Source organism: Mesoplodon mirus, assembly GCF_964341445.2.
Source record: "Mesoplodon mirus genome assembly, chromosome: 8".
NCBI lineage: Eukaryota > Metazoa > Chordata > Mammalia > Artiodactyla > Ziphiidae > Mesoplodon > Mesoplodon mirus.
The window spans coordinates 643,321-668,041 of record NC_138984.1 but is presented as its reverse complement, the minus strand read 5'-3'; the positions used below and the strand labels follow the sequence as shown (position 1 = coordinate 668,041).

Genomic DNA, 24,721 nt, shown 5'->3' with positions numbered 1-24,721 from the left:
TACAATTGCCCCAAGGCTGCCTCGGAGCCGTTTCCAGGCTGCCATGCCGGGGCGGGGCCGGGGACGGACCCAGACTCCAGCAGTTCCTCTGAGTCTCTGGGTCAAGGAGACAGAGATTCAAATTCAGTGGCTGGAATTTGGGGGGATAGTACCAGCAAGGACAGAGCAACTGAGAGGGGAAGGGGGTAAGGGGAGAGAGCATGAGATCGGCTCTGGAGATCTGCAGGGGGACCCCTTGAATGTGGGTCGGGTGAAATCTACTGGGCTGGGGAAGAACCCCTGGGAGTGGTGAGTCAGACAATTCCTGGAACTCAAACCCGCCTCCCCACAAGCTGGAGTGGAGTGAGCTCTTCATAGGCAGGGCCAACGCTGAGTAGAGTCCCCAGTGGTGTCACCTTAGTAGTGGGGATAAATAAATGCTAAGCTAATGGCTAATCTCATCTGTCCCAAGAAATCTTAAAAGAAAGTTTGAAAGGATCAAACTGAGCCCAAGTAATTTCACTGTATGCCAGAATACAATCCTCCACTCTTTAAAGGAATAATAACAGAACCCAGGACCCCAAAATACCCAACCAAAAGTTACTAGGCATACAAAGGATTGAGAATATATGAGCCACAGCCAGAAGTCAAATAGATCAATAGAAACAGTGGCCAGAGATGACAGAATCAGCAAGTACAAATGTTCAGTTGTCTATCGTGAACATGCACCATATGTTCAAGACTGTTGAGGGAAAAAGACATAATGAGAAGTAGAAGGTATTAAAAAAAGAAGCTTCTAGAGATGAAAAATATAATATCTGAATTTAAAACATACACTGGATGGATTTGGGCTTCCCTGGTGGCACAGTGGTTGAGAGTCCGCCTGCCAATGCGGGGGACACGGGTTCGTGCCCCGGTCCGGGAAGATCCCACATGCTGCGGAGCAGCTGGGCCCGTGAGCCGTGGCCGCTGAGCCTGCGCGTCCGGAGCCCGTGCTCCACGACGGGAGAGGCCCGTGTACCACAAAAAAAAAAAAAAAAAAAAATACACTGGATGGTGTTAACAGCAGATTAAGACACCACAGAAGGAAAGATCAATGACCTTGAAGAGAGAAATTGAAGCAATTCAACATGCAGCCCAGAGAGAATAAGATGAAAGGACAGCGCCTCCTCAGGGGCCTGTGCACAGACACCATGCAGTCTGGCAGGTGTGTACTTGGAGTGCCGGCAATGAGGGAGGGGGCTGAAGGAGGGCAGAAAAAGTCTGTGAAGAAACAACAGCCAAACACTTTCTAAGTCCGATGAAAATGAAAACCAGACATCCAAGAAAAACATGAAGAAAACCATATGAAGCCACATCATGATCAAATTGCTGAAAACCAATGACAGAGAAAATCTTAAAAGTAGCCAGAGAGAAAAGACAGACTGTACAGAGAAACAAGAATGACAACAGCCTCCTCATCAGAGACAATGCAGGTCGGAAGACAGTGGGACAACACCCCTAAAGCATGAAAGAAATAAGCTGTCAACCTAGTGCTATATACCCAGCAAAACTCTTTCAAAAATTCAGGTGAAATAAAGATTTTTCAGACAACAAAAACAGAGAATTCATCATCAGCATATATGCATTACAAGAAATGTCTTTTCAACAGAAGAAAAATGGTCCCTGATGAAAATCTGGATCTACACAAAGGAATGAAGAGTTCTAGAAATGGTAAATATATGGGTAAAAATAAAAGACTTTTCTTCTTACTTGTTAATCTTTTTAAAGATATTTTTAAAACAAAGAAATAGCAACATATTTGGGGTTTACAATATACATAGAAATAAAATGTATGACACCAATAGCTTAAAGCAGCCTGTGCAAGCTTTTTCTGTAAAGGGCCAGATAGTAAATTTTTTTGGCTTTATGAGTCATGTGGTCACAGCTATTCAGCTCTACTAATGTAAGGCAAAAGCAGTGAGCCACAGACTGTGCATAAGTGAATGGGCATGGCCATGTTCCAATGATAACTTTATTTTTTTAAATGGGTGGCAGGCAAGATTTGGTCTTTGAGCCTTTGTTTATCAAATTCTGGCATAAGGGATAGACAGGGAGAAATGGAAGTATAATATCATAAGGTCCTGACATATACGAAGTGGTATAATGCTGTTTGAAGGTCGACTGTGATAAGTTAAAGGTATACATTGTAAACCCTAGAGCAGCAAGTAAAAAAATAATAATAATGAGTTATAGCCAATAAACCAATCATGGAGATGAAATGGAATCCTAAAAATACTCAATACAGAAGGTATGAAAAGGAGAAAAAGGAAGATAAAGAACACTGGCTGTAACTACCATTAAATATTCAAAGGTACAATTATGAAATACCAGATTTTAGCAGTGGAAAGGAATTCAGGATTCAGAGGATTTAATCCTTAAATAAATATTTAATGTTAACTGAGCAAATGAGTTATATTACTAGCTACTGCTAGTTAATAAATAAAAATAAAAGTGTGTAGGAAAATTTGAAAAATCTACAGTCATTGAAAAGAAAAAGGAATATAATTTTCTAACTCAAAATGAAAACACAACTTTATATCTTTAAGAATAAATGAAGCCTAGTAGTTAAAGTTTAAATAAATTTTTAGTGGCATTTATGAAATTTTACATATGCTTTCTCACCTTATGATTTCACATAAACAAATGTTTTGTTCACCCAGAAAAAAAAAAAAAAAAGACGAAAAAGGAACAAAGAATAAGTGGGACAAATAAGAAACAATAACAAGGTGATGGGTTTAATCCAGTCACATTGGCAATTACATTTAAATGTAAAAATGGGGCTTCCCTGGTGGCGCAGTGGTTGAGAGTCCGCCTGCCGATGCAGGGGACACGGGTTCGTGCCCCGGTCCGGGAAGATCCCACATGCCGCGGAGCGGCTGGGCCCGTGAGCCATGGCCGCTGAGCCTGCGCGTCCGGAGCCTGTGCTCCGCAACAGGAGAGGCCACAACAGTGAGAGGCCCACGTACCGCAAAAAAAACCAAAAACAAAAAACAAACCAAAAAAAACCAATAAATGTAAAAATGGTTAAAAACACAAAAGACAGAGATTGTCAAATCGAATTGAAAAGCAAGACCCAACCATATACTTTCTACAAGAAACCTGCTGCAAATAGGAAGACACAGATCATTTTAAAGTAGTGGGATGGGTCTCTCACACTGAGTGCAGCGACCAATCCTGGACTGAGTGCTGGGAGTAGCTCTGAGGACTCTGACGTAGTAGCGGGCGGGGTGGGGAGAAGCACAGGGGCGAGTCCTCATTATTTTCCTCTGGTGTCCCCCCGACCCTGCCAGCTGGTCTCAGAGCAACCCCGAAACCAGAAGTGAGCATCAGCACTGACAGAGAAGCAGGACCCACAGAGGCAGCAGTGGGGGGAAGCCTTCCTCTCTGGCTGGGGGAATTCTCGGCTTCACAAGTGTGGGCAAACTCCTGCTGTTTTTCCCTTTCTCTGTCCTCCAGCCACGTGACCCCAGACAGGAGTGCGGTCACAGGAAGTAAGTAGCAGAGTGGGGCCACTAAGCCCAGATTTCATGCCAGAGGACCAAAAGCATAGCCCCAGAGGACGAGATGTGCTGGGGAGGGCGTGGAGGGGGTCTGGGGCGGCAGCCCCATCATGTTCTTTCTGAGCTCCTGGGCTCCCTCAAGTTGGGCATGTGTAATCTGATAAGCAAAAGACAAACAACTCAGCGGAAACAATGGCCAAGAATGTAAGCAGGAAAGTCACACACAGAAACAAACACCCATAAACAAGTGAAAAGCTCAGCCTCACTAATCAAGAAACTACAAATTAAATAAAAAATCTAATTTCAGGTTTTGCCCATTAGATTGGTAAAAACTTTGATAGTTGATGGTATCTGGAATTGGAAAGGCTGTGGGAAAATGAGTGTCCCATTCTCCCTGGGAAGTATTGATTATATTTTGCTTGAAATTTTTTATAATTTTTTTGCAATTGTTCATATGTATTACATTTACAGTTGATTTTTAAACAATAAAATGATGGATACAAAAAAAACGATACCATTTATTGAAAGACTTAGGTATAAATGTAATAAAGCATTTTCAGGATTTAAATACTGAAAACTACAAAATGCTGATGAAAGAAATCAAAGAAGCTCTCAGTACATAGAGAGACACTATGTTCATGGATTAGAAGACTTAACATAGCAAATATGTCAGCTCTCCCCAGACTGACCTGTAGATTTAACATGATTCCAATCAAAATCTCAGCAGGGTTTTTGGTAGCTGCACACAAGCTGATTCTATAATTTATATGGAAAGGCAAAGGAATTAAGATAGCCAAAACAATTTCAAGAAAGAAGAATACATTTTAAGGAATCACACTACCTGGTATTAAGACTTATTATAAAGCTACAGTGATCAAGATTGTGTGGTGTTGGCAAAGGGATTGACACACCAATCAACAACAGGAAAGAGGATCCAGAAACAGACCCACACAAATATGGGTATTACTTTTTGAAAAGGTATAAAAGAGATTCAGCAGAAAAAGGATAATCTTTTCAACAAACGATGTTGGAACAATTAGACATCCTTATGCAGAAAATGAACTTCAACCTAAACACATCTTATACAAAGATTAACTCAAAATGAATCATAGACCTGAACAGAAAACAGAAAACTATAACGTTTTTAGAAGAAAACTAAAGATTTTTAGGTAGAAAAATCTTTGTGACTCATGGTTAAGCAAAGAGTGCTAAGACAAGACCGCAAAAGCATGCTCTATCAAAAAAAAAATAGATAAATTGGACTTCATCAAAACTGAAAACTTTTCCTCTGTGAAAGACATGGTTAAGAGAATGAAAAGACAAGCTAAAGACTGGGAGAGGGACTTCCCAGGTGGTGCAGGGGTTAGGACTCGGCGCTCCCAATGCAGAGGGCCCGGGTTCGATCCCTGGTCGGGGAACTAGATCCCACATGCACACCGCAACTAAGAAGTCCACGTGCCAAACCTAAAGATCCTGCATGCCTCAACTAAGACCCGGGACAGCCTAAATAAATAAATAAGTAAATAAATAAATTAATAATAATAATAAAAAGGCTCGGACACTTAACCAAAAAGGATACACAGAAGGCAAATAAACAGATGAACAAATCTGTTGTTGTCATTAACCACTGGTGAAATGCAAATTAAAGCCACAATGAGACACCACTGCGAGCCTATGATAATTGCGAAAATAAAAGACGCTGACCTGGTAAGGGTACAGAACAATGGGAACTCTCACCTATTTTTGGTGGGAATGCCGAACGGTTTGGCCACTCTGAAACAGTTTGATAGTTTTTTTATAAAGTTAAACATACACTTATAATATGACCCAGCAATCGCACTCCTAGGTATTAACCCTAAACAAATGAAAACTTATGTCACACAGAACTCTGTACAGGAATGTCTGTAGCATGTCTATAGCCACCAAAAACCGGGAACCCAAACGTCCTTCCGAGGGTGAACGGACACATGAACTGTGGTACCTGTCGACGTGGGACACAACTCGGTCATAAAAAGGACTAACTACTGATGCTTATAACACCTGAGACAGTCCTGGAGGCATGACGCTGAGTGAAAGAAGCCAGTCTCAAAAGAGTACGGGTTGTTTGGTTCCACTTCTCTGGCATCCTTGAAAGGACAAAACTGCAGTGATGAACAGACCAGTAGTTCTAGGGGTTCAGGAGGGAGGGAGTCTGTGACCCTGCAGAGAGAAAACAAAGAGGCCTTGGGGATGACGGAATATCCCGTATCCTGTCCTGTATCCATATACACACATCTATACATGTGATAAAATTCTTAGGCGTGTCCCTCAAACACAAGTCATTTAACTGTATATTAATTTCAAAGATAAATTCTGAAAAAACATGAGGAAATTGAACAGTTAAAAACAGACTAAAAAGGCAAACACGAATCAGGAGAAGCTGGAGTGGCTGTATTCATATCATTCAGATTAAACTTTTGAGTAGGAAAGCAGCCAGAAATGAAGAGGGACCTTTTATAATGACCACAGGCCAGTTCATCAGAAAGACATCATAACTCTAAATATGCAACACCTAGTAACACAAATCGAAAAACCCAAAGCAACAGGTGCAGAACTACAAGGGGAAACAGATCCCCAGTCATAGGCGGGGGTTTTAGCAGAACTCCTGTCTCGGTGGCTCAGAGCATACAAGCACGGGGACCAGCAAGGATGCAGGGGCTGGGCAGCGCTGCCAGCCGACCCGGCCCGACTGACATTCACAGACACCCACGTTCCTTCCAGGGCTCACGGAGCCTTCACTATGACAGAACATCCTGTCGGCCATAAAATAAGGCTCAATAAATTGAAAAGGACTGTGTTCTCTGACCACAGCAAAATTAAACTAGAAATCGGCAGCAGAAAGATACCTTAAAGTTAAAAAATCCCAAATATTTAACTAACAGAGATGCTTGATGGGAAATGTTTGGAGGCTCTGGCCTCAGCTGGGCCCTTTGGTGCACACCGTGGGGCTCCCTCCTCACTCTGGCTTCTCATTCTGCTCCAGAGAAGGGGCTCGGGGGCTGAGGGGCCGCTAGAGACCAGTTTCTGGGCGCTCGGCACTGAGGACAGAGGTTGAGACGCCTCGTCCCCGGCCCGAGGCCCCGTCCTCGTCGTGCTCTCTGCGCGGCCTCGGGTGACCTCCGTCTTTCTTGCAGGAAGCCACCCGGTGCCCGACGCCTGCCTCTCGGCCCCCTGCCAGAACGGGGGCACCTGTGTGGATGCGGACCAGGGCTACGTGTGCGAATGCCCCGAAGGCTTCATGGGCCTTGACTGCAGGGAGAGTGAGTGTGGGCCGGGCTGCCGGGGCCCTGTGGGGTGTGCACACAAACCCCCATGAGAGAGGCTGTGGGGAGCAGGGAGAGGGGCTACACGGCGGGGTTTACGGGACGGTGGTCAGGAGAGGGCACCCCGACATTGGAGGCTCCTCCCTCCCTCCCTCCGTGGCAGGAACCCCCAACAACTGTGAGTGCCGCAATGGTGGCAGGTGCCTGGGGGCTAACACCACCCTCTGCCAGTGCCCTCCGGGCTTCTTTGGGCTCCTCTGCGAATTTGGTAGGTGCCCAGGGCTGGGATGGGGGCGCCCTTCCTGCCTGGACCCTGAGAATCCCCACAACCACCGTGTAAGTGGTGGCTTGGGCCTGGGCCCGGACCCGCATGGCGGGCCCCGGGGGGTGGGGTGGGGAGGCCACAAGGGTGCCCGAACCTGGTCACCCCGGCAGGGTCACCGGGCCTCGGGCAGCTCGGTCCTTCTCAAGGACACACGGTCTCCAGGGAGACACGCGGGGACGTGAGACGGGCTTTCCCCTTCCCTGCAGAAGTCACGGCCATGCCCTGCAACATGAACACGCAATGCCCCGACGGCGGCTACTGCATGGAGTACGGCGGGAGCTACCTGTGCGTCTGCCACACCGACCACAACGTCAGCCACTGTGAGTGGGGTGGGTGCGGGCGCCAGCCTGCGAGGCTGGGGTCCGGCCCAGAAGCCGGGGTCGGGGGTGGGCGAGAAGGCAGTGGGCGCAGCAGGAGGGGGCCCTCGAGGGGACCTGGGGGTGGACGGCCTGGCCGTGCGCACGTGCCACGCCGCGCCTGCCTGAGCCCCGGGCTTAGGTGCTAGAACATTAACGTGCACCTGACGAGCACCTGCGGAGAAACAGGTTCACCCCGCGTATCTATTAGTGCGTGGATGACCAGTGACTTAGGTAGTGAGTGACCACACGTGATGGTGGTGCTGGTGGTGACGATACCAAGCCCCTTGTGGACCACAGCTCAGTCCCAGCTCACGTAAGAGTGAGGGTGAACTCTGGAAAAATCAGAAATACAAGAAATTCCAGGGAGGGCCTTAGAGCCCAGCGTGAGGAGTCAAGACCCTGGCCTTGGTTCCAGCCAGGACCTCAGGGTGATCGCCCTCTGTCCCCACAGCGCTGCCGTCCCCCTGCGACTCGGACCCCTGCTTCAATGGAGGCTCCTGTGACGCCCAGGATGACTCCTACACGTGCGAGTGCCCGCGGGGCTTCCATGGCCGGCACTGCGAGAAAGGTGGGGCGCGGCAGCCCTCGAGGGGGCGGGGGGCTGGCGGGGCCCCCCTGCCGCCTCCTGCTCATCACAGCGCTTTCCTCACGACGGGCTTCCTTTCCTGCTCAGTGTTTTTCCAAGTGGATTTTAGAATCACTGATTTTTTAAAAATTCACTAGGACTTCATTAAATTGAGTGCAGTTGGAGAATGTCAACATTTTACAACATTTAGCCACTTAAGAACGTGAGTACTTTTCTGTAAATACACAGCAGGCATCACTGTGCTCATCAGCACCCACCCAGGGCCGTCTCTTCCATGCAGTCTGAAGCAACGCTCAGAACTCTTTTCAGTGACCCAAGCATCCCCTTGGTCAGAGCCCAGGGTGCCGGCCCCCTGACCCCGTGTGGCCCGGCCCATTCACCTGGGCTCGGCACCGGGCCACGTCCAGCCCTGCAGCCTTCCCGCTGCCCTCACTCGTCCAGAGAGCTGAAGCCTGGACCTTTACCCGCAAGCCTCTGCCGCTCCCACGGTGGCCCTGAGGGCAGGTCCCCGGCGCTCTGGCCACGGAGCCCCTGTGGCCTCCCCAACCCCTGTAGCAGGAGGAGGGCTTTCCGGAGAGTAGGCCTCATCCTCTGCAAGTACCGCTGAGGTCCGTCACCCTCGGCAAAGGCATCCCGGAGAGCGGACACGGAGGGACACGGGGTGGGGTGGCCGGAACTTGGGCCGGCAGCCTGGGAGGCCCCACAGGGTGCGGGGGGAGAAGCAGCCCCCTGAGCCTGGGGGCAGGCCCCCTCCTGCCTCACATCCCCCCCCGAGCGTCGAGGAGGCCAAGCGTCTAAACTCCTGGCTGGGCTGTGAAGGTGCGGCTCCTCCAGCCTGGGCGGGCGGCCGGGGCCCCGCAAGTCCAAGGAGGTGCCCCCAGTAAAGGTACAGAAAACAGGAAAATCAGAACGGAGCCGCAGCGGGGCTCCCGGCCCGGTCCGTGGATGCCAGCTCCCCACCAGGCAGGAAGGCGGGCGCAGCACTGGCCGCGCTGTGGGGCCAGCTCTCCTGGCTCTCCAGCAGAGCCTGGGGCAGGGGAGAGAGGGCGGGCGGGCGGGCAGAGGGGCCCCGAGGCTGAGGGGCTGCACGTGGCTGGCTCGGCCCCTGCTGCAGCTGGGCCTCAGGCTCCGCCGAGAGGCAGGCCTGGGCGCATGGGGCCCAGCAGTGCCTGAGGACGGAGGAGGATCGAGCGGGGCGTCATGGGCACTGCGGGGCCGGGAAGCTGGCCCTGGTTTACCCGCCTCTCAGTCTCTGTCTGTCCCTCCTCACAGCCCGGCCGCGCCTGTGCAGCTCGGGGCCCTGCAGGAACGGCGGCACGTGCAAGGAAGCGGGCGGCGAGTACCACTGCGACTGCCCCTACCGCTTCACCGGGAGGCACTGCGAGATCGGTGCGGCCCCAGACGGTGGGGATCAGCCTGTAGAGAGTGGGGAGGAGCCAGGCCCCGACCCAGGACCCTCGACCCTGCCACTGTGCGTCTGCTTGTCAGGAGCATCCCCGCCAAGGCCCCAGCTCTGGGATGTCGAGGGATCAGGGAAAGGGCAGGGGTGGTGGACGCATGACCCCCGACCCCCCCCGATGGGTGCCTCCTGCTTCCAGGGAAGCCAGACTCATGCGCCTCTGGCCCCTGTCACAACGGCGGCACCTGCTTCCACTACATCGGCAAATACAAGTGTGACTGTCCCCCAGGCTTCTCGGGACGACACTGTGAGATAGGTAAGGGGGGCGGAGGCCAGCGGGCCAGGGCGCAGACAAGAAGACAGGCCCGGTGGGCAGGGATGGCCCGACCACGGAGGCGCGGGAGGTGGAGCTGGGGCGTGAGACGGGACGCTCCCCTGCAGCCCCGAGGCCTTTGGGGAGGACTCGGTGGTGGGCGACAAGGAACCCCTGCACTCTTGCAGCCCCCTCCCCCTGCTTCCGGAGCCCGTGCATGAATGGGGGTACCTGCGAGGCCCTGGGGACAGACTTCTCCTGCCACTGCCAAGCAGGGTACACAGGACGCCGGTGCCAGGCAGGTGAGAGGGCCGGGGTTCCTCCGCTCCCTGAAGGGCAGAGCAGGGCCCAGCAGGGGGCCGAGGGGAGGGATGGGAAAGAAGGAAAGGAAACCTCTGAGAAGCCCATTCTGGAAGGCCCGGCGCTTCCACCCTGGGATGGGCTGTGTGGGGAGTGAGGGCCCCGGGCCGTGCGCCCAGCAGAGCCAAGGCGGGGCCGGCAGGCACCCCACGGTGCAGGACGGGGCTGCCGTGTCCTTGCAGAGGTGGACTGCGGCCCGCCCGAGGAGGTGACACACGCCACCCTGCGCTTCAACGGCACCCGGCTGGGCTCGGTGGCCCTGTACTCGTGTGACCGAGGCTACGGCCCGAGCACCTCCAACCACATCCGCGTCTGCCAGCCACAGGGCGTCTGGAGCGAGCCTCCCCAGTGCCACGGTGACCTGGGGGCCCTCTGGGGCGGGTGGGTGGGTGCGCAGGGCCAAGCCCTCTCCCCCGCCGGGCCGAGTGGAAGAGCACAGGGGCTGCAGTTCTGACCCTGGTCTGCCCCTCCTCCCTTTGGTATCCTCTGTGCAAAGTGAGGCCAAAACCCTGTGGTGATGGTGGTGATGACCAGTGCCAGCTCCACTCTGTACCCTTGTCTAAGGGCTTCCCTGTTCTCAGAGCATCCCAGAGCACGGGGTCCAGCACCCACACGCCCGCTCTGCAGAGGAAGCCGCCGAGGCCAAGAGGTAGCCCAAAGGCAGAGCCCTGAAGAGGCAGATCAGGGTTCAGGACTCACCTCCTGCTCCCAGCCCCACCCAGACCTGTGGAATCAGACCCTGCATTTGAACAAGGCCCCCACGAGCCCCCATAGCCCTTTGAGGGCTGTTGCTCTAGACAGCATTGCCTCCCAGGCCCTACAGTGCGCCAGGGTGCATGGCCTGCAGGCGAGGCCCCCCGACCCACGCCCCTGGAGACAGGGGCGCCGCGGACACCACCGCAGGCATGTGGCATTAAGCCAAAGCATCCCAGACTCTATTCATCAGAAAATCTGTGTGATGGTAACACATTTTTCATGAAAGAAAGGTGGGGCTTTTTGGGGTTTTTTTGTGGTACGCGGGCCTCTCATTGCTGTGGCCTCTCCCACCGCGGAGCACAGGCTCCGGACGTGCAGGCCCAGCGGCCATGGCCCAAGGGCCCAGCCGCCCCGTGGCATGTGGGATCCTCCCAGACTGGGGCACGAACCCGCGTCCCCTGCATCAGCAGGCGGGCTTCCAACCACTGCGCCACCAGGGAAGCCCGCAAGAAAGGTTTTTAAACAAAGTAGCTTAGAGACAGTGACAGCATGCAGAGATGGGAGGGGCACATAACACATGTCTGTCTCCCAAGTGCCCTGCAAGGCCCAGTCGGACCTGGGCGGCCCTATCAGGTGAAGAGTTCCAGAAAACAGGTGGAGACCGCCTGGCCTCAAGCATCTTGCTTCACTCCCGTCCTTCCAAGCCCCCCAGGGCTGGTGGTGACTGTCCAGGAGGCCACCCCTGGCCCAGTGCCGCTTCTCCTCAACATGCCATCGGATGAGGCGTGGGTACCACCAGGGAACGTGAGCTCATAAGCCAAGATGTCAAGACACCCAACATGTACGGCCACCTCCGAAACAACAGTGAAGTCCAGACAACATATACTATTGGGGGTAGAAGTATAGAAGATAAATAAGAATATAAAATAAGCATGACAAACATACAAAAGGAAACATGGCACTGGCCATAAAAAAATGGATCAATATATAATCTTTTAAAAGAAAGCAGAAATAAGAAGATTGAAAAACTATAATAGTTGAAGTAACAGACACAGCTTACAAATGGATACAGACGAAGACTTAAGTTAATGAGTGGACAGATGGGTGTGCAGGGCTGTACGAGAAAGAAGCAGGGAAACACTCGTAAATCAAAAGAAAACATAGGCACTGAGGAGGGCAGAGGTCCTGACGTTGAGATGACAGGAATCCAAGAATGAGGAGGAAATGTTGGAGCAACTGTGGAGTAATTCCCAGAATTACTGGTGAACGACCAGAAGCTGAAAGGGCCTGCAGGACATCAAACAGGAGAAAAGGGAAACATTAGACACATTATAATAAAAGTTAAGAAAATCAGAGAAAAACAGAAAAAAAATCCTTAAAACATCCAGAGAGAAAAAAGGAACAAGAATCCACAAAGGAACAAGAATCAGATCGGCACCAGGCTTCTCAACAGCGGATATCAGGAGTGAGATAATAAAATGGTATTTTTAACGTACTGAGGTGATCCATTCAGTTAGAATGGAGACAGTTCGAAAATACCATCAGTCTCACTGTAACATCAAGGAAACACCAGAGAACCCATAAGATCATACCTTTTAACCCATCAGAGGGCTGAGGATGCAAAGAAGTTTTCTCATAAGGAAACACCAGGCCCAAACAATGCTATGGGTAAATTCCACCGAACTGCCGAGAAACAGATTGTTGCAGCGTGATACAGGCTCTTCCAGGGAGTAGAAAAGAGTATGTGCCAACCCACTCTGTGAGGCCAGGATAACCTTAAACCAACACTAGATATGGACAGTTGGAGAAAGTAAAATTAGGGGACAATAAACATATGAACACAGATGCAGAAATTTGACAGTCTGTAAAGACTATATACACAATTATCAAGTTGGGTTATTGCACAAATAGTTTGATATTAGAAAAATCTGCTCCAGTAAGCAACTGAAGGAGAAAAATCATGTGAGAATCTCAAAGAATGCATAATAATCATTTGATAAAATTCATACCTATTCATGAAACAAATTCTTACCAAATAAGGAATGAAAAAGTACTTCCTCATCCAGATAAAAATAACATGATACACACACCCTTCTAGTACCATGTGGTGTAAAATAATATAGAACTTATTGGAAGGAAAACTTAGAAGAGAGAAACGGCAGAGCCCCCATAGCCCCCACGTGTTCATTACCCCACAGAGAGGTGTGCTTAGGCCGGGCATAGGTAGGCTGGACACACCATCTGAAGCACAACAGTTACACTCCACATATTCATAGAAGAAGGGCACAGACCATCAGGAGAGCTATGGAACGATGGGTTCCTGGCCCTTGTCATACAGGGGAGGATCTGGAATTCAAAAGCTGTTCTTCTGTTGAACTGACGCAGACATGCTGAGCTACCAACAGGAGGAAGGAAATTAGCTTCTGAGGCAGTTTTACTATACCTCTCCTCAAACCTAGAATATACATTATCCTAAGTAGACAAACATTCCCCTTAAAATTCAGAACAAGACAAGGATGCCCATTATCACTAAGTCTAATCAATATTACATTGGCAGTACTAGTCCATGCAATAAAGTAAGAAAAAAATTAAAGTCATGAAAATGCTAAAGGAGGAAGTAAAAATGTCAGTATTTGCAGCTGATATTGTTGTCTTTAGTCTACAGGAAAACTTCTAAAAGTGAGAGGAAATGTAACATGTTTAGTAGATATATGTATTATAACAAAATTCATTGCATTTTTATTTATCAATAACAATTATAATTATAAAAAAGACATGTGCAGAGAAAACCAATGAAACCAAAAGCTGATTCCTTGAAAAGGTCAATAAAAATAATAAACGTCTATCTAGACTCATCAAGGAAAACAAAGAAAAGAAAAATTAGCAATGTCAGAATGAAAGAGGAGACATCAGTAAAGATCGTACCAGCAGTTAAAGGACAGGGAGATATTGTGAGCAACTTTAGGCCAATATATCTCACAACTTAGAGAAAATGATGAATACTACCTTGAAAGACACAAATAACCGCAACTGACACAAAGATAAATAGAAAATGTGAATAGCCCCATAGCTAGGAAATAAATTTAAGTTGTAATTTAAAACTCTTCTGCAAAGAAAATGGCAAGACCAGACTGCCTCACCGAGTTCTATCAAACATTTAAGAAAGGAATAATACTATATACGGAGCTCTTTCAGAAAATGTAGGAGGAAGGAACACTTCTCAACTCATTTTATGAGACCAGTGTTGCCTTTATACCAAAACCAGAGACATTACAAAAATGAAATTAAAGACTAATATTCCTCATGAGCAAAGCACAAAAATCCTAATAAAATATTACTAAAATCAAACCCAGTACTACATCAAAAGGATAATGCAACCTGACCAAGAAGGATCCATCTCAAGAGCACAGGTTGGTTTAACATTTGAAAATCAATAAATGTAATTCACCACATTAGGAGATAAAGAAAGAAACCATGTGATCATCTCAATAGATGCAGAAAAATCATTTGACAAAATTGAACTATTATTTTAAAAACTCTTAATAAACTAAGAGTAGAAAAAAGTTCTTCAACCTGATAAAGGGCATCCATGAAAAAGTCAACAGCTAACAAAATACTTAATGGTGAAAAGACTTCCTGCTATAGTCAGTAATAAGGCAAAAGGTGTCCCTTTCACCAGTTCCTTCCAACGTCTTGGAGGTCCTAGACGGTGCCACAGACAAGAAAAGGGGAAAAAGGCATGTCTATTGGGCAAGAAGAAGTAAAGATGACACAATCGTGCACATAGAAAATTCTAAGAGATTCTACAAAAGAAGCTATAGAACTAATAAGTGAATTCAGCTAGATCACAGGATACAAGGTCAATACACAGAACCAATTATATTTTCATATTCTAGCTGTGAAGACTTGGAAAATGAAGTGAAACAATATTATGTACAATAGCATCAAAAATGATAATTTTTATATGTGTGAAATGAATTATAGACATAAATGTAAAAGATAAAACTAAACTTCTGAAAGAAAGCATATGAGAAAATCTTCATGACAACTGGAATAAAATGGTTATGTACCCGGGAAAATATTACATTGTTTCCCCACTTCTCACCATACACAACAATTAATTCCAGATGGATTAAGGACTTAAATGGATTTTTTTTAAGTATATGATTTTGTATAGAAAATGTAGGTAAATATCTTTTTGGCCTTGGGATAGGGAAAGATCCCTTAAGCCACAGAAAGCACTAACTATAAAAGGAAAAAATGGACAACTAGACTGGCTAAAAATTAGGAATTTAAATTCATTGGCCTTAAGAAGATCAAATATAATCTACAAACTGGGAGAAGATTATATATATATTATATATTATATATATATAATATACATATAATATACATATTATATATATATAATATATAATATATATATAAAATCAACCCAATAGGAAAATAGGTAAAACACATGAGTAGGCATTTCATGGAAGAGGAGGTACATAAAGCCAATGAAAAGAAACATTCTTTTCATTAGTGATCAGCAAAATGCAAATCAAAAGTACACTGAGATACTTTCAGAAGTCTAAAAAGCCCAAATATTGGTGAGAATGCAGAGCAACAGGATTTCTTATGAATTGCTGGAGGAAGTGTAAATTGATAGAAGCACTTTGAAGACAATTTAGTAATTTGCCTATCAAGTTGACCATTCATATAAACTGTGTCCTATAGCAGTTCTACTTCTAGGTATAAGTCTAGGGAAAACTCACACACCTACACCAGGAGACGTGAAAGACACAGCTTTTTTTTTTTTTTTTTTTTTTGCAATAGCAAGACCTCTAAATCCAACCCAAATTCCTACTAAACAAGAAAGGATAAAGTATGGTATAATTACACTGAGGAATATTATACAGCAGTAAAAATGGCGACCCACAACAATGTGGAGACATTAATGTTGAGTGAGAAAAGAGTACGTACACCACAATATCCTATTAATAAAGTTCATAAATAGCAAAATCAAAACCATATATTGTCTAAGGTATTCATAAAATTTTTTTAACTAATTTAAGGAAGAGATAAGCACAGAAATTCGGGTCACAGGGAGTCGGGAAGTGCACGTGACCAGATGAGCGGCCAACGTTCTAGCTCCCAGGTTGGGTGCTGGCCCCCAGGTGTCATTATGTCATTACCATTTATTTACTTATTTACATGTTAAGCATTAAAAGTAAACTCTTCTAAATTGAACACTTTTAATTCAGGAGCACAACTCCCAGTTTTTAAAAAGCCTGCGGTATTTTAAAATGAAGGACTCACCCCCAAATGTAGTGGTTCCATACGTGATTGTTATCTAATGAATTGGCAAGATTGGGCCTGTCCCCCGAGTGCCACTGAGGGCAGCCCCAGGCACTTCCCAGACGCCGGCCCGGCCCGAGTGCCCAGGTCCAAGGTGTCCCTCTGCTCCGAGGCAGCCCTGCCCAGATTCTGGCCTCTCCCAGCACCTGGGGGGGGGGGGGTCGGAGACCTCTGTCCAGACCCTCACACCAGAGTTGATCTGTGTCCATCTTAGTATGGCTTCGAGTCACCCCCTCTAACAACAGCAACACTGCCTTATTCTTGGGGCCTCTCCTGGCACCTGGCACCCGGGCTCTCCTCTCCCAGAAATTGACGAGTGCCAATCCCAGCCATGCCTGCATGGGGGCTCCTGCCAGGACCGCGTCGCTGGGTACCTGTGTGTCTGCAGCCCAGGGCATGAAGGAGCCCGCTGTGAGCTGGGTAAGACAGGTCCCGGCCCTCGCTGCGGGCTGGCAGCTCCGGCACCCCGGCCGTGGGCCTGGGGCACTGGCGTCCCCTGGCCGTGGTCACCTTGCTCCAGCTGCCCCTCTCCCTGGGCTGGTGTCTGGTTGGGCACTGCCTGCTCTCTCAGGTCCCTGCCAGCTCTGATGTCCAGAAGGACAGCAGTTTATAAATATCCGCTTCTGCCTCCCCGGGGGGACTGAAAGCTCAGCTGAGAAAAGCTAGCCGCCTGCAGCCTCTGGCCTGGGGGCAGGGGGGCAGGCCACACCCCAGTACTCTGCGCCGGAGGAGGGAGGGGAGGCCTGCCGGGTGCACCGCTGAGCAAGCCCTGCTCCCCGCACGCCTATGAGGGCCTCTGAGCCCCAAGACAGAGACACCGCCCCGGCGTGGCAGGGCAGGCCCAGGAAGTCCAGTCGGGGCCCCTGCGAAGCCTAGGCAGTGAAGGCAGGAGCCGCCTGGGGGCAGGCTCTGTGGGCAGAGTGGAGGGCAGCGGTGAGGCTGAAGTCTCGGTGCACAGGAGACCCCGGGGGCGTGGGGTCATGCCGTCTGGTGTCCTGACTCTGCAGAGACAGACGAGTGCCTGACGCAGCCCTGCAGAAACGGAGGCTCCTGCAGGGACCTCCCGGGGGCCTTTGTCTGCCAGTGCTCCCCAGGCTTCGTTGGAGTCCACTGCGAGACAGGTAGGGGCTGCGCTTGGGGGATCCCCACGCGCCAGGCCCTCAACCACACTCGCTAGGCCCCCAACACCCTGGAAAAACCTCTTGTCAACGAATGTAGACCCTGGGCCGCTCAGAGAGCAGGGGGATGGGGGCAGTCCCCATGGCCCTGCTGGACGGACCCCTGGGGGAGGGGCCCCAGGGGGGAGGAGGAGGGGAGGGCCGGGTGCCCGCCAAAGGGGAGGGGCCCGTCGCCAGCCCCTTCCGCCCGACGGCTTGCCCACTGCCCCCCCCCCGCGTCCCCGCCCGGCCTCCCTCCCGCCTCCCCTTCCCTTCTTCCCGCTGTCCTCTCCTCCCTCCCCCAGACACCCCCCTGCCGCCCTGGCCGACTCTCTGGGTGTTCTCCAGAGGTGGACGCCTGCGACTCCAGGCCCTGCCAGCACGGAGGCCGCTGCGAGAACGGCGGCGGGGCCTACCTGTGTGTCTGCCCGGAGGGCTTCTTCGGCTACCACTGTGAGACAGGTGGGGCCCGGCCGCCCTGCCCTCCTCCGGGGTCCTTTCCTCTGCCCGCCCCCGCCTCCTGCACTCACCCTCCCCGGCGATCTCAGGTCCCCCCCAGCTCCATGTCCAGCCACAGGCCCTGCTGTCCCTGCACTGGCCAAGCTCAGGGCCGCCCCGGGGGCCAGGAACTCACGGTTCCTCCATCGGGATGCTCTCCCTGATCAGCCTGAGCAGGAGCTCCTTGGGGACCAGGTCCCGGCTGGAATGTCCCTCCTGTACGAGGGCTTCCCTGACCACAGACCTGCAGGGGCCCCCACCCTATCACCCATCTCCCTAGCACCATTTTTCCCCTTTGGAGCACTGTCCGGTCTCTGGGGCTGTCTGGGCAGTACATCTCCCAACTTGCTGATGTGTATCCCCTCCCAAAACAGGCCTATCCCCGGGGTGGGGCATGGCCTGACCTGGGCTGTTCGAGCGTCCCCAACCCCTAAGCTGGGCCTGGCTGGCACCACTCAGACCTAGTATAGTGTGGATGGGCTTCTGGGCTCCAGCGCCACCACAAGGCACAGGAGCCTGCCCGGGGACAAGCAGAGTACGGACCGCCTGTGGCCAGAGAGCCCCACTGCACAGGCCTGGGGCGGCGGAGGGCACTGCAGGCTCTGGCCTGTGAGCTTGGGTCCACACCCGCACCCCAGCCCCAGTGCAGAGGAAGGCCAGGGAGGGGCCACTGCTCAGGGCTGCCCGCTGCCCCCCAGGAGTGGTCACCCCCTGCCAGAGCGCCTTGGCTCGGGTCGGGGCAGCATGGCCAGGTTCAGAGTCAGAGGCCTTCCCTGCCTGGCCTCTCCACAGGGCCCCGGGAAGCCCTGCCCTCCCCCTCCGAGAGTGCCCGCACCCCCATATCCACCTCCCCAAAGTGCCGCCGTGATACCACCCACCTCCACCCCACAAGTGCATCAGCGCGGGAACGGCCCTGGGCCAGGACCAAGGCCCAGCTGGAGGGGGGCCTGGCGACGTGCGCGCACTCACGGCTGCCTCCCCCCTTGCAGTGAGCGACCCCTGTTTCTCCAGCCCCTGTGGGGGCCGCGGCTACTGCCTGGCCAGCAACGGGTCCCACAGCTGCACCTGTAAAGCGGGCTACACGGGCAAGGACTGTGCCAAAGGTGAGGCGGCCAGGGTGCCGACATCAGGGGCAGACTCCCCTCCTCCCCAGGGCTGCACACACCCCGTGGGATGGGCCAAGGGGCCGAACGGCCCCCAGGGCCGAGTGTCCAGGCGGCTGCTCTCCCAGGCTCTGCCTGGGAAGCCGGGAGGAGCAAACGCCGATGGGCGGCATCAGCGCAGTCACGCGTGCGCGCACATGGGAGGCCCTCCAGGGGCCCAAGGCGGGCTCACACCAGCAGTGGCCCACCTGTGCCCCGGGTAGCCAGGCCCGAGAGCCAATGGGCCAGACACCTGCCTGGGGGCCGGGGCTCCCACGGCCGACAGCTGACCACTCCCCTTCCCTTGTTCTTGACTGAAACCCTGAAGAGCTCTTCCCACCAACGGCCCTCAAGGTGGAGCGAGTGGAGGAGAGCGGGGTCTCCATCTCCTGGCGCCCACCCGAAGGCCCAGCCGCCCGGCAGATGCTCGACGGCTACGCGGTCACCTACGCCTCTTCCGACGGCTCCTACCGCCGCACGGACTTCGTGGACCGGGGCCGCTCCTCGCACCAGCTCCGGGCCCTGGCGGCCGGCAGGGCTTACAACATCTCCATCTTCTCGGTCAAGCGCAACGCCAACAACAAGAACGACATCAGCAGGCCCGTGGTGCTGCTCGCCCGCACGCGTGAGTGTCTGCGGACCCTGCCTGCCCCCCTCGAGGGCCCCACCAGCCACACGCCCGGGAGCCGGCTGGGGGCTGACCAGCCGATCCCCAACACTGGCGCCAGCGCTGCTGGGCAGGGCAGAGAAGGAACCTTCTCACAGAGGAGAGAAACAGATGCGGGACAGAGACGGAGAGCGGGGTTAGAGAGCGAGGCTGGGGGAGTGCGGCAGGGACCCTCTGAGAAGGTCCTGGGGCTGATGAGCCAGCCCACACTGGGGTGGGGCCGAGGGGAGCCGGCCAGGCGTCCCGGGGGTGAGGATGGAGCCTCATTGCTGCAGGTCAAGAGAAGGGGCAGCGTGGGACCGCAGGGAGGGCCCTCTGGGGGAGCTGCCCTGAATGGAAGTTGTGTGGAAGGGCGTCCAGAGAGGCTTCGGGCCCCAGCTGGCTTGTCTGCTCCTGGGGTCAACAGGGGAGGGGGAGAATCCCAGAATACACCCAAAATGGTGGGATGGTGAGCGCTGGCCCAGGGGGTCAAGAGAGTGGGGAAGGGGCGGCTGGAGGCTGGAGGGTGGAGCAAGAACTGGGAAGTGGACCCCTTCCCTGAGGTCGCCAAGGACTCTTCCTGGCTTCTCCCCCGTCAGGCCCCTGGACCACCCAGACAGTGCAGGTAGTCGCTGTTGGTGCCACCGAAACAGCCAGCCAGAGGGTCAGGAAGGGCCCATCTCCCCCCTGGCAGTCTGAAGGGGCCAAGACTGCCCAGAGCAGTGCCCACAGCAGCCCCTTTGAAGCCCCCCTAAGGCAGGGGCCTGGGGCGTGTCCACCCACCCCAACTCCGCACTGGGCTGGGGGACACATTCAGCTAGCCCAGGCTGGATGGCGCATCGCGAGGCCACCTCTCCTTGACCACCGCCCCCCAGTGCCCTTCCCGAGCCTCGTCTCTTGTCCCGGCCCTGCCCTACCCAGGGGTGAGGAGGTGCCACATGGCTGTGCCCCCATTGTCCCCAGGACCCCGCCCCGTCGAGGGCCTTGAGGTCACCAACGTGACTGCCAGCGCCATCTCGGTGCGATGGGCTCTGCACAGGATCCGCCACGCCACCGTCAGCAGCGTCCGCGTGTCCATCCGCCACCCCAAGGCCCAGGAGGACGAGTCCACCGACGTGGACAAGAGTGTGGACAAGTTCACATTCAGGTGAGAGCGCGGCGGCCTTGCCGCACCCCGGCTCCCAGGCTCGCTCTTGCCGCCACCCTGTGCCCCCCCACTGCCCAGCCCCTGGGGAGCAGGGGCGCTTGATCGGTCCTGGGTCTCACTCCTGCCTCGCCTCCTCATGGGGCCGCCAGACAGGTGTTTCAAAGTGCCCCAAAAAAGCAGAGACACTCTAAAAATCTGAGGACAGAACCTCCTGCACGGAGGCCAGCGAGACACTGCCCACCCAGAGGCCAGTCCAGAGTTCTTCCAGCCTGAGTCACGCAGACGCCTCTGAGAGGGAGAAACCGTGGCACCCCTGGGTCGCCTGACGTTTTTATCTCGTTCAGCAATATGTTCAAACCTTAAACTAGGCATATAAACTTCTTAGGCTTAATTATTACAAATTACATACAAACAAAACTACAAAAATAAAATTCAAATGAACATCAGTCATTGAGAATGGCCGATGACTGAAATAAACACTTTAGCAACCCTGCAGGGAAGCCTCAGACCCCACGGCCTAGGCGCCCCGGCTCAGGGACCCCTGTGGGCTGCTCATCAACCAGAGAGGTTTCCAGCCCCTGGCCAGGAGGGCAGGCAGTGCTGGAGGGCAAGGGTGAGGAAGGAAGAGTGCTGGCAGCCTCCCAGGCAGGGGTCCCCTCCCAGTGGGGAGTAAACCCGGCTCCACTCCAGGACACTCCCACCACATTCCTGCGCAGCAGTCTGGGCGGGCTTGGCGGGAGCAGCCCTGCAGCGTCCAGCCCAGAGCAGCCACAGGCCACGGTCAGGGGGAGGGGCTCCGGAAGGTGAGGCCAGGCCAGGCGGGGCGCTCTGTCCACCGCATCCTCTGAACCACCCACTTTTTGGTACATTTCTGGTTTGCAGACTTCTCACAACCACTTTTTCTGTGCACGTCTGTTCTTTCTGTCTAAGCAGACGGCTGTCAGTGCTGGAGACGACACTCCACTTTCTTTGTCTTTTAAGTATTGCTGTGACTCTCCTTGATTTACATCCTGCCCACTTCCCAAGAGTGGCAGGACAGAAACACAAATGGAGCCCAAGGTGGGCACTTTGTGGCTACGTCAGGGTCCCCAAGACCATGCCCACGTTCACTAGGGGGCCCCCAGGACTCAGCAGAGGCCATGGTCACAGCTGGATTCAGGACAGAGAAAGGATGCAAAGAAACATCAGTAAAAGGAAGGGGCGCAGGGACAAGTCGGGGACCAGGCGTGAGCTTCCAGAGCCCCCCCCATGACATGCTTTGCTCCCCACCACCAGCCGTGACGACCGTGAGGTGCTGTCTCCCCGGGGAGCCCGTCAGAGACACAGCGCCTGGGGCTCTTCCTGGGAGTGGTCGCGGGCACCTGTGCCTGGTGAAGGTTCCAGACTCCCAGGAGGGAGCGGCACTCCGCACGACCTCACTGGGCACAAATGTTCAGGGGCCGTGAGGCCCTCTGCTCCACGAGGGGGCTGGGCACCCTCCCGGGAGCTCCCAGCCCGGGGCCCGCCTCGCGGGCGGGCGGGCCTGTCTGGTAACCCTTTTCCTCCAGTTGCCCTATTCTGGCCTCTCCTGTCTTAACACCAGCCTCGAACCTCACTGCAGCCACCCCGGCAGGCCTCTGACCTTCCCAGCCACTCCAATACTAGACAGACACACCAGGGAGTAGCTTCCTACCCCAGGAGCACTCAGGTCTCAGGCCACAAATCTGGCCTTCGTGGAGGCTGCTTGGCCACCAGCACTGGGACGACCCACACCCCCGTCACACTTGCGCGGAGGAGCCTCAGTCTGGCAGCAGAGCCGTCCTGTTCCTCTCTCCCCGGCCTCCCCTCCCCACAGGGCCCTGCTTCCAGGAAGGAGATACACCATCTGGGTGACTGCCCTCAGTGGGCTTGGGGGGCAGGAGCATCCCACCGAGAGCCTGGCCTCGGCACCACTGCACGTGTGGACCCGTAAGTAGAGTGGTGAGGGCTCAGCTCGCGCGGGGCCTTCTGGAAACTCTCACCTCCCTCCGACCCCTCAGTCCTCTCCAAAGTGGCCGCAGCACCAGAAACCTGGCCCTGGCCACGTGTACCAGGTATGCCCAGAAGCGCCCAGGATGGCGGCTGCAGGGGGCTGGGTGGCCCTCCTGCGGGGGACGACCTTCCTAGGCAGCCCTCCGCGTGGGTGTTCACATGCTGCCGGGCTCCTGCGAGACCGGGGTCACTGAGCAAGGACAGGAGGAACAAGCAGCAAGGATGCCCACGCTGTCTACCCCAGTGAGCTCCATGCTGTCACAGAGAGGACACCCGGCCCTCACTGCCCCTCCCTCCCCAACAAGTGGGCTGTCCGGGCACAGGGGGCACAGTGAACAGGGGTGGGGAAAGGGGCAGGGGCTTGGTGAGCAGGGCAGGTTTGAGCAGGGCCTCGCCTGGTGGTGCAGGTGGACAGCACAGGCTCAAGTCCTTGCTCTGACCCTGAGTGCTGGGGCCCTGGCCCACCCTCTGCCTGTCTAGCCCCCTCCCCTATCTACATCCCAGGAGAAGGTGTGCATGGCCAGGCTCGAGGGATGGAAAGTGCCACCTGGGAGGGCACCCTGATGGACTGACCAGGCAGGGGGCCTCACCGGGGGCCAGCAGGTGGCATTCTGGGGGTGCCTCTTGGGGCAGGAGGAGGAGCTGCTGCAGGCCCTGAGCAGCTGCAAACACCCCTCCACGCCACCCTTTAGGACCACAGAGTTGTCTGTAACCACCCAAGCTGGCTTCAAATGAAGCTTCAGCAATCTGTGCCAGATCTTTAAACCGTGTCCTGGGCAGAAGACCCTGTCACCCCCTATTCACTTCCCTCCCCTGCTCCGTGCTCGCCTAGGGCCTCTGCCGCCAGCCAACCTGACCGCCGCCCGAGTCACGGCCACCTCTGCCCACGTAGTCTGGGATGCCCCCACTCCGGGCACCTCACTGGAGGCCTATGTCATCAACGTGACCACTAGCCAGAGCACCAAGAGCCGCTACGTCCCCAACGGGAGGCTGGTGTCCTATACAGTGCGGGACCTGATGCCCGGACGGCGGTACCAGCTGTCATTGACGGCCGTGCAGAGCGCCGGGGGCGACCAGCTGCGCAGCGAGCCCGCTCACCTGTACATCATCACCTGTAAGTGCGGCACCTTGTCCAGGAGGCAGCTCTCCTGCCGTACCTCAGGACCCTCCTCTGGCCCAGGCCGCACTGTCCCAGGGACAGACAGGCAGCCGAGAAACAGGGCTGTGTTGACACAGAATTGCATGCGTGAAAATTGAGGGAGGATGTCCTGGACAGCTGGCGCTGGGTCAGTGGGCTAGCAGTGCAGAAGAGTAAGCGTCTCGCTCCTCACCTTGGCCGTCCGCCCGAGAGGACCCCAGATGGCTGAGCGGTAAATACAGGGCATCGCCCTGAAAACAAGCGCCGAGAGTGGGCAGTGGCAGCGTGGAGGCGGCCCTGGGTAGCAGCCTGGCAGCCAGGCCTGACCCATGAGGAGCTGCTGGACAGCAGCATGGGCAAGAGGGCAGGACAGCCTCAGCAAGGGGTGGGCTGGGAGAGGCAGGGAGGAAGGACCGAGTGGACGGGCGGAGGGTGGGAGCAGCTGAGGAACGCAGAGGCTCAAGGCCACAGTGAGGACACGGGTCTGCTCCTGAGAGCACAGGAGGCCCGCTGGGTCCCGTGGGGGTCCTGCACAACCCCGCTTGCGTGTCCAAGCTCACAAGGGGATGGTCTGTCTGGATGGCGCTGCAGGGAGGTGGGCGGTGGCCTGGGCTCCCTCCCCTCCCAACCCACCAACTTGCCCTGGGGCCATGGAGCGCACTTGCCGAGACATTCAGACCCAGCTCAGCCCCAGGCGCACCTGCCAGTCAGACAGGGCAGGTCGGGGCCCCTCTGTGAGCCGGTGGGGGGCGGGAGTGGTCTCTCAGGTGAGGAGGGTACCC

The 24,721-nt window shown here is 53.9% G+C and overlaps 1 protein-coding gene across 1 annotated transcript in view; it reads left to right on the top strand.

Moving 5' to 3' along the window:
• Positions 1-24,721, top strand: part of SNED1 (sushi, nidogen and EGF like domains 1) — a 90,998-nt gene that overhangs the window by 43,767 nt on the left and 22,510 nt on the right. Inside the window, exons 9-24 of the mRNA XM_082631495.1 lie at positions 6,695-6,820; positions 6,987-7,091; positions 7,355-7,468; positions 7,959-8,075; positions 9,366-9,482; positions 9,692-9,808; positions 9,994-10,107; positions 10,348-10,521; positions 16,508-16,621; positions 17,209-17,322; positions 17,707-17,820; positions 18,846-18,959; positions 19,327-19,623; positions 20,608-20,791; positions 22,626-22,738; positions 23,634-23,915. Coding sequence (XP_082487621.1) covers positions 6,695-6,820; positions 6,987-7,091; positions 7,355-7,468; positions 7,959-8,075; positions 9,366-9,482; positions 9,692-9,808; positions 9,994-10,107; positions 10,348-10,521; positions 16,508-16,621; positions 17,209-17,322; positions 17,707-17,820; positions 18,846-18,959; positions 19,327-19,623; positions 20,608-20,791; positions 22,626-22,738; positions 23,634-23,915 — 2,316 coding nt within the window. The remainder of the gene's footprint in view (positions 1-6,694; positions 6,821-6,986; positions 7,092-7,354; positions 7,469-7,958; positions 8,076-9,365; positions 9,483-9,691; positions 9,809-9,993; positions 10,108-10,347; positions 10,522-16,507; positions 16,622-17,208; positions 17,323-17,706; positions 17,821-18,845; positions 18,960-19,326; positions 19,624-20,607; positions 20,792-22,625; positions 22,739-23,633; positions 23,916-24,721) is intronic.